The sequence below is a fragment of the Varanus komodoensis genome, unplaced genomic scaffold (assembly GCF_004798865.1).
Source record: "Varanus komodoensis strain SLA01 unplaced genomic scaffold, ASM479886v1 scaffold20_1, whole genome shotgun sequence".
Taxonomy (NCBI): domain Eukaryota; kingdom Metazoa; phylum Chordata; class Lepidosauria; order Squamata; family Varanidae; genus Varanus; species Varanus komodoensis.
The window spans coordinates 1-9,856 of NW_025335587.1; the positions used below are offsets into that span (position 1 = coordinate 1).

Sequence of the window (9,856 nt, forward strand, 5' to 3'; positions counted from 1 at the left end):
AGAATAGACAAGGTCATTCTGAAGTAATGCAGAGGTGATTCTCCGAAATAATAGATATGTCAGATCAGACACAGCTTTGACATAATAATCCAGTTCACTGGAGGGAAAAACAACAGAAATGTTTACAGGTATACACGCTAGGGATTCAGGAGAAATGTGCAATTAATTTGAGTTTGAATTTCTGTGGATTTGACTTATGAATTTGATTCTACAGCAAATCAGCTTTTTCTGATTTTTTCAAAGTCACATGGACTCTGCCAACTTGTTTTTCCCTTTTAGCAGTATGTATGCTAATTTTCCCTTGTGTTAATATGCTACTAGGCAATGAGCGCCAGTGTGGTGTGGTGGTTAGAATGTTGACCCAGGGACCCAGGAGATCCAGGTTCTAGTCCTCACTTGGCCAGGAAGCTTTCTGGATAACTTTGGACCAATCAGTCACTCTCAGCCCAACCCATCTCACAGGATTGCTACAGTGAAGATAAAATGGAGATGTGTACATTGCCTTGAGATCCTCACATGAGGAAAAGAAGGTGAAATATAAATGTGATGTAAGAATAACAGTGCACCTTGACTAATACACATTAGCCCATCTGCACAAGCAAAACAAACTCGAGTTATACAATTCCAGTTTCATCAATGAGCGGGCAACAGGATGGAAGATTCCTGACAGAACTGACTTAACACAATGTGTACCTCTCCAATGCAAATATGATCCATACTACCCAAGGACAATTCTTTTAGAATCTGACAGTACTGACCTATCAGTTTGGCAGTTGCTTTTGTAGCTGAAGGCACATTTCATGATGCTGTCAAGAGTCATCAAACTGACATGTTCAAACATCTCCAGAGACTTTGTAGGATCTTCTCTGATCAGCCTCTCCCATTTATTCTGATGTGGAAAATAGAATGAGAAAGATTAAGTCATTTAGGTGGCCTGAAAGCAAGATCTACTTTAAAAAAAAAGGATGTTGAAAAAGTCTCCATTTTCAATTATGTTACTATGATAAAGCTGAAGGTTCAGAATATGTTACAAAAGACCCATCGATCAGTTTTGCTTTAGTCTGGGGGTAGAGGATTTGCACAAATGTTTATGTGAACCAATGCAGATTAGTGCAAATTCATATTAGTACAAGTGCACATTAGTGCATGCGAAAAAAATAATACAACCCTTAAAAATCCAATTCTATGAAATGGCTAGGGGAATGAAAAAAGTCTACCAATCTGCAAGACATTAATGGAAGAGGTTTAAGAAAAGCTGTGCATCCATACTGAGACTTCTGTCACACACGTTGTTCCCAGCTGGCTCTATATCCTGAGAATTGGTTGCTTACCAGCATCACTTGGGTTGAATCTCTAATTATTGCCAGGTAGGGTTTCAAGATGTCATAATGGAAAGCCGGGGTTAATAATCGCCTGTGTTGTTGCCACTTAGGTCCATCTAAGATCAGTAGGCCTTTCCCTTTGTGAACAAAGAGCAAAGAGCAAAAGACAAATTGGACTGTACAGGAACATAGCAAATCATTGTTAATTTTAATTTTAATGCAAATGCTTGTTTGCACTAAAGATTAACAGACCGTTATCCTAGTCTTGAAGGTATGAAGATAGGGCCCATTAATGCATGCAGTGTGCAAATCTATCCTTCTGGCACCTCTGCTGAATCACTTTTGCTGGATTCTACATTGCTTCAAAGCCTAACAGAATGTGTTTGGCCAGAGTTAATAGCAGGACAAAAGAAGTGGACCCATGTGAACACCAAGGGCTGGAACTGGTCCATCATGTCACTTCTGATGCTATTCTGAAAACCATCTCCTTTCTCCATTTGCAGAGTTCCTGCACACGGTGGCAGGCTGTCTTAGGATTAATAGGTAACTTTATTTCTGCCTGGAATTATGAACTTTACCCAACAGAGAAACTGTTTTTGCCTATATGATCCAAGAACAAGGGTTTCTTGACCTTTTCATCTCACCACAGAATTTATTGGAATAAGTCCTGTATAATTCTACCCTTGTGTTATTCAGGGGACTAAATTATAATACTGGCCATTCCTTAGTATCTGTGCATTCATACCCATATTAGGATATTTGCTAATATCAATATAAATTGGTCATATGATATAGAGTAAGAACTCTTTGTGATATCAATTCTGGAATCCAGAAATGGCCTCGCTGCCTAAGTCTAAACTTTAAGGGCAAATTAATTCTTAGCTTGCACATTTTTTTGTGTGATCCTCTATTCTATCCTCTATTCTAATGTGACTTATCATGTGTTATTTGACCCTGGCAAAAGAAGTAATATGCAGGTTTCAGGGCATCATGGGACAAGGTGCTTGGACTAGTACATACCACCACCTGTGTACTGGACCCCTGCCCATCGTGGCTACTATCCAAAGCCAAACACGGGATTGGTTCCTGGATCCAGGAGGTCATCAATGCCTCTTTGAAGGACGGCCAGGTGCCTGCCCCTCTAAAGGAGGCGGTGGTCAGGCCAGTCCTAAAGAAGGCGTTCCTGGATCCAGAGATGGCCGCCAATTATAGACCGGTGGCCAACATCCCGTTTTTGGGCAAGGTGCTGGAGCGGGTGGTGGCGGGACAACTCCCAAGCTCTCTTGGATAAGACTGATTATCTGGACCCATTTCAGTCTGGCTTCAGACCCGGGTATGGTACTGAATCTGCCTTGGTCGCCCTGTATGATGACCTGTGCAGGGAGAGAGACAGGGGGAGTGCGTCCCTTTTGGTCCTCCTGGACCTCTCAGCAGCTTTCGATACCATCAACCATGGTATCCTTCTGGATAGGCTAGCAAGACTGGGGGTCGGAGGCACTGCTTTTCAGTGGTTCTGCTCCTATCTCAATGGCTGATTCCAGAAGGTGGTGCTGGGGATTATGGCTCTGCGCCATGGCAGCTATGCCATGAAGTTCTGCAGGGATCTATTCTGTCCCCCTTGCTCTTCAACATCTACATGAAACCACTGGGAGAGGTCATCCGGAGGTGTGGGCTGTGGAATCATCAGTACGCTGATGATACCCAGCTCTACCTCTTTTTTTCAACCAATCCAGGTGAGGCAGTGGTTGTACTGAACCGGTGCCTGGCTGAGGTAATGGGCCGGATGAGGGCCAATAAAGTGAAGCTCAATCCAGACAAGACAGAGATCCTGATGGTAGGTAGTTTGAACTCCTGGGTAGGTGACTTGGATCTTGTCCTGAATGGGGTTGCACTCCCTCTGAAGGACAGGGTCTGCAGCTTGGGAGTGCTCCTTGACCCGGAGCTGACTTTGGAAGTCAAGTGTCAGCGGTGGCGAGGAGCACTTTCCATCAGCTTCAGCTGATCCATCAGCTGCGTCCCTACCTGGAGGACGACTGCCTAGCAACAGTGACACATGCATTGGTTACTTCCCAGTTGGATTTCTGTAATGGCTCTACGTGGGGCTGCCCTTGAAGACAGTCCGGATACTTCAGATGGTGCAAATTAGAGCAGCCAGGTTGCTGACGAGGACTGGGCGTTATTCTCATATAACCCCAGTCCTCTACCAGCTTCACTGGCTTCCCATCGAAGTCCGGGCTCAATTCAAGGTGTTGGTCATTACTTATAAAGCCCTTAACAGCTTGGGACTCGGATACCTGAAGGAATGCCTGCGGCCATATTTGCCCTCCCGCCCCTTGAGATCGGCAGTAGGGGCTCTCCTCTGGGAGCCTTCCATAAGAGATATTAGGAAGCAAAGTACCCGGAGGAGGGCTTTCTCTGCGGTGGCGCCCCATCTGTGGAATGCGCTCCCCAGAGAGGTCCGCCTGGCACCATCGTTATTTGTTTTCCAGCGCCAGGCCAAGACCTTTTATTCAAACAGTATTTTAATAATTTTTAATATTTATAGTTTTAATTGTGCAGCCAGTGTGTTTCCAAGTTTTAATTGTAATTTTAATTGTACTGTTTTATTTATTTATTTGTTGATGTGAGCTGTCCCAAGGCTATGTAGCAATGGGGACGGCATATAAAAACTTTAAATAAATAAATAATAAATCATTAAACTTTATGAGATCAATTATCATTATCAATGGTCACATGTTATATTTGTTTATTCATATTCATATTTATATCCCACCTTTTCTTCTTTCAAGGAACTCAAGGTGGCTTACATAATATGCTCCTCCTCTCAGTCTTATTCTCAAAACAACAGCCCTGTGAGGTAGGCTGGATTGAGAGTCTGCGACTAAGTCACCCAGCTAACTCCATGCTTGAGTGGGGACTAGTACCCAGATCTCCTGAGTCTCAGTTCCACACTCTTAACAACTAAACTGGATCTCCATGTTATATCAAGATCATCACATTCTCAGAATGGGCAGATTAGTGTTCCAACAGAGTAGAGCAACATCTGTGATGCATTACTGTAATGTAATTAGGACAGTTCTGGAAACTAAAGAGATCACACTTTCTAGTGGAATCCAAAGTGTCTTGGAAGAGTGTGTCTCTTTATACAACCTCTTTCTTCTACTTTGGGGTTTGATTCTAGACATTAAAATCCTGTTCTAGACATAAAAGCCCTTGAAGACATTTAACATTTGTAAAGCATCAATACATATTTAAAAGCATCCAGGCCACATTAAAGAGCTTTAATTTCTACATGCTTACCAATCCAAGGAATCAAACGCTCATAGCTGAATGCTGGCTTGGAATCTTAAAAAACAAACAAACAAACATATCATTTAGTGTTGCAAAGAAAGATCTACAGTAAGACTTAACATCTTGTGCATTGATGTCCATGCTGGAAATATGTCTGTAATTGAAAGAAGGATGAGATATATAGTAAATCTGAGGAAGTGTGTCTATTGCATAGCTAGATAGACATGATAGATACAGAGGGAGGGAAGGAGGGAAGGAGGGAGGAGGGGGATTGGGGGGCATAGGGTTCTTCCTTTCTGCTGCCCATGGAAACCTCATTTCCATTAACCTAACCCCCATCTTCCATAATAATTGCATAAATATTTTGTATATAAACAAAAAAATGATTGGGACACAGAGAGCTTTCTTTGCACAATTATTTAGTTAGGCTGTCCACCTCTACAATCCTACCATAGAAGGTTTAATAGCTTCACTGGAACTGGCATATTTTCATCACTGCAAGTGACTGTGATGGTTGTTAGGAGGTAAACAAAAGAAAATCACAACAATTACTATGCTTCTTCAATATGTCATGCAAGTTCATACAAGTCTACTTAGAAGTTATACGAAACTCAGTGAGGCTTTTTCCTAGGTTAGTTTTGATAGACTTGTAGTTTGCTGAGAATAGTTGAATCCTCTACTGAAACTGTATTTTCGAAAAGAAGATGTAGTGCAAGAAGGCAGGAGGATTAAAGCAGTTCTTATTTTAGTGGAGGTCACCAAGGTGAATTCCCTTCATGGAACACTGCCTTGCTGTGGTGAAGGGGCTTGTGTAGTGCATGGGTACCCAAGATGGTCAGGCCCTAGCAGAGGCCTCTGACAAAAGGTGATCCACTGGTGAAGGAAATGGCAACCCACTCCAGTATCCTTGCCATGAAAATCCTGTGGACAGAATCATAAAGATAAAAGATATGACACCAGAAGATGAGCCCCACAGGTCGGTGTGCTACTGGGGAAGAGCAGAGGGCTAGTACTAGTAGCACCAGAAAGAATGAAGCGACTGGGTCAAAGCCAAAAGGGCACGCAGTTGTGGATTTTCTGCTGGTGAAAGAAAAGTCTGATGCTGTAAAAAACAATATTGCATAGGAACCTGGAATGTAAGATCTATGAATCAAGGTAAGCTGGATGTGCTCAAACATGAGATGACAAGACTGCAAATCGACACCTTAGGAATCAGTGAACTAAAATGGACAGGAATGGGTGAATTTAATTTGGATGACCATCAGGTATACTACTGCGGGCAAGAATCCCTCAGAAGAAATGGAGTAGCCTTCATAGTCAATAAAAGGGTAGAAAAAGCACTACTGGGATACAATCTCCAAAATGACAGAATGATCTCAGTTCAAATCCAAGGAAAACCATTCAACATCACAATAGTCCAAGTCTATGCCCCAACCGCTGGTGCTGAAGAGGCTGAAGCTGACCGGTTCTTTGAAGGCCTACAACACCTTCTAGAATTAACACCAAAAAATGGGGGATTGGAATGCTAAAGTAGGAAGCCAAAAGATAACCGGTAGAATAGGCAAGTTTGGCCTTGGAGTACAAAATGAAGCAGGGCAAAGGCTGGCAGAATTCCATCAAGAGACCATGCTGGTCATAGCAAACACTCTTCCAACAACCCAAGAGACAACTCTACACATGGACCTCACCAGATGGTCAACACAGAAATCAGATTGACTATGTGCTCTGCCACCAAAGATGGAGAAGCTCTATACAGTCAGTAAAAACTAGACCAGGAGCTGACTGTGGCTCAGATCATGAGCTTCTTGTTGCAAAATTTAGGCTTAAATTGAAGAAAGTAGGGAAAAGCCCTAGGCCACTCAGGTATGATCTATATTCCTGATGAATATACAGTAGAAGTGACAAATAGATTTAAGGAATTAGATCTGATAGACAGAGTGCCTGAAGAACTATGGATGGAGGTTCGCAACATTGTACAAGAGGTAGCAACTAAAACCATCCCAAAGAAAAAGAAATTCAAGAGAGCAAAATGGCTGTCTGAGAAAGCTTTACAGATAGCTGAGGAAAGAAGGGAAGCAAAAGGCAAGGGAGAAAGAGAAAAATAAACCCATTTGAATGCAGAATTCCAGAGAATAGCTAGAAGAGATAAGATTGCCTTCTTCAATGAACAGTGTAAAGAAATAGAAGAAAACAATAGAATAGGAAAGACTAGAGATCTCATCAAGAAGGAGGAGAGTGCAACAGTTGGCTTGAAACTCAACATTAAGAAAACTAAGATTGTGGCATCTGATCCTCTCACTTCCTGGCAAATAGATGGGGAAGAAATGGAGGCAGTGACAGATTCTTTTTCCTGGGCTCCAAGATCACTGCAGATGGGGACTGCAGCCAAGAAATTAAAAGACACTTGCTCCTGGGGAGGAAAGCTATGGCAAATCTAGACAGCATACTAAAAAGCAGAGACACCACCCTGCCAAAAAAGTGCGTATAGTCAAGGCTATGGCTGTGAAAATTGAACCATAAGGAAGGCTGAGTGCCAAAGAATTGAGGCCTTTGAATTGTGGTGCTGGAGGAGGCTCCTGCAAGCCCCTTGGACTGAAAGGAGATCAAACCAGTCAGTCTTAGAGGAGATGAATCCTGACTGCTCTTTAGAAGGCCAGATACTGAAGATGAAACTCACATACTTTGGCCACCTAATAAGAAGGAAGGACTCCCTGGAGAAGAGCCTAATGCTGGGAACAATAGAGGGCAAAAGAAGAAGGGGACGGCAGAGGATGAGGTGGCTAGATGGAGTCACTGAAGCAGTCGGGGTGTGAGCTTAAGTGGACTCCTGGGGATGGTGGAGGACAGGAAGGCCTGGAGGAATGTTGTCCATGGGGTCGTGATGGGTCAGACCTGACTGCGCTAAACAGCAACCAAGGTGAATGTACACCCTCTACTGGTCGGTCAGTTCATTCGCTTTCTCTGCTGCATGAAGAATGGCCAGGTGTTTACATAAACATTATTTAAGTTCACAGGGAATTATCCTGAAGCTTTTTTTTTTTTTTTAATTCAGTTGACTTTCAGTTAACTGGCACCCACAGGATTGGTAGATGCCAGATAAATGTAATTTCTGGTTACTTGAGAGTTACTATTAAAAATTGGCCTAAATAATGCTATACCTTACACCATACCATACCATAAACTCTGTGCTGACTTGATATTAATATTAAAATACAGTAACTAAAAGCAAATTAAGACAACTCAAGACAAATTTCTGTCTTCTGTGACTGAGCCTTAATGTCATAGATCATTGACAAACCAACATTAAACTCCCCCATGAGCACTGCATGACTCTCGCCTTTCTCAAGCCTCTTGCTTATTTCCATTTTCAGCTTGAGGGTAAACACTATGCTTTATGCTTATTCCTTGGGACCATATTTGGGGTTGGGTGAGAACACAAAATTTGAATAGCGATAGATCCCAAAACGGGTATGTTTACACATGATGAACTGGCGGAAGTAGGCGACAAATGTGGGCTTACAGTGTGGCATGTGGCATGCGGGTTCAACTTACATTTTGGCTGGAAATTGATTTTATTTTTATAAGTATTATTTCTTCTTTTTTGCCAGTTGCTTGAGTTCTGGTTAACCGAGAGTCTATTGTATCTCCATATATTTGTAACTACATATTAATAATTAATTCTCAAGGGAATGCACTTACCTCCTCTGCAAAACACAGTTTTGGCATAATCGGGGTGGGTAACAACTAAGGAAGTGATAAAGCCACCAAACCATCTGGGAAAACCATAAGGGAATTGCTCAGCCCAGTTCAACATGATATCCAGTTCCTCTCTGTGGCTGGTTATCTGAAAAGATGGGAATTTCATTTTCTTTGAAGCACAATATTCATCTGAACCTTGAATAATTACACAGACTATAGATTGATTTCAGTAATTCCTGCACTGAGGAAATGGGTAAAATGGCCACTTAACCAACTTCTAAAAACGATAATGAAAGATGGTAGTGATTTGCATGTGCTAATTTAAATATAGATGCAAATTTATGAACAATGATGGTGCTTTCTGCTGACCAGGTGCTAAGTGTTCAGCTTTCCTTATAGTTCTTTATTTCCGAAAGTCAACCTGGACAGGACAGGCTTTCCAATCAATCAGGAGTGCTGAAGTTCATCCTTATTGGCCAAAATGGGTCTCCAGTTCAGCCATCTAGTATACCATTCCCCCATTCCGAAAAATTTAAAAGGTCTAAGGCTTAATTAATGACAATAAGAGCTTGAAACTAAAATATGCCAGTACTGCGGGAGAGGGGGGTTCCTTTGGCCTTGTCTACCATTGAATACAGCTTCTGAGAGCTTCTCAGAAGTTGAATTTGGTCTAAAAGGGAGTTCCATGAGTCTGGAACAGAGGATGGCTACAAACGGTCCTCCAGAAGCTCTTCAATTAGAAGACTGCCCTTAGCAGGAAAGAAGCCATGTCCAACCTGGCATAGAAGGCACGCAAAAGAAACACCTGGCCTGAAGGAGCTATCCAGCATCTTTGCCTGGCCTCTGGAGGAACACGTTTTCCCCCAACCCCACCACTTTTGCTGATGTTAGAACAATCTTTTTCAAAGACAACATTTAACAAGATCCCTTGTAACAGCAGCGGTCCATTAAAAAGTCTTTAAGCAGTTTGAAGACAAACCAGAAATTGAAGTGTGCTCCCTTTCTCTCATGCTCGGTCACTCTCTTTCACACATTCTCCCACACACACTTATGAAAGAAAACTGCCCTGATCTAGCATATCTCCCTCCCTCAATTTCCAGCTCACCAATTTTCTTCTTACCTGGTGAACATTACCATAAAGCCAGTGGCTGGGGGGGCCGGGAAATTTTTCAAAAGCCTTGAGCAGTGCTCGTCTTCTGTAATAGAACTGAATGGTTTTCATCAGCATGTAAAGAAGAGAGAACCCAGCGCATAAAAGCATAAGCTGGGAAGAGAGGCTTCCCATTTCCTCCATGGAGAAAATGATGATGATGAGAGTATTTCTGGAATGATGAAGAGCAAATTTCTTTTTCTGGAAGAGCAGAGTTCCTTGTTCCTTGTTACCATGTGTGTTTTTCCCTTCTTTTAAGTCTGTCCACAGAGAGCTTCTGCAGCCAATAGTCTGTGAGATCAACACTAAGTCCACACCTATGTCTCAGGTAACTCTGCTGATGCAACATCGTTTTGCATAGGCCTTGTCCAAACATTCCCAGCCCGTAATAACC

General features: G+C 42.4%; 1 protein-coding gene across 1 annotated transcript; it reads right to left on the reverse strand.

The window, feature by feature from the left end:
• Positions 1 to 3: 3 nt before the first annotated feature.
• On the reverse strand, positions 4 to 9,606 carry LOC123023504 (cytochrome P450 4A6-like; the record flags this gene model as incomplete). Its single annotated transcript, XM_044430328.1, has 6 exons — positions 9,433 to 9,606; positions 8,313 to 8,457; positions 4,623 to 4,667; positions 1,332 to 1,459; positions 759 to 889; positions 4 to 97 (listed from the first exon to the last, which is right to left on the reverse strand). Coding segments are annotated over exons 1-6 (717 nt in total), but the record flags the coding sequence as incomplete, so codon positions are not given.
• Between the last annotated feature and the right edge of the window lie 250 nt (positions 9,607 to 9,856).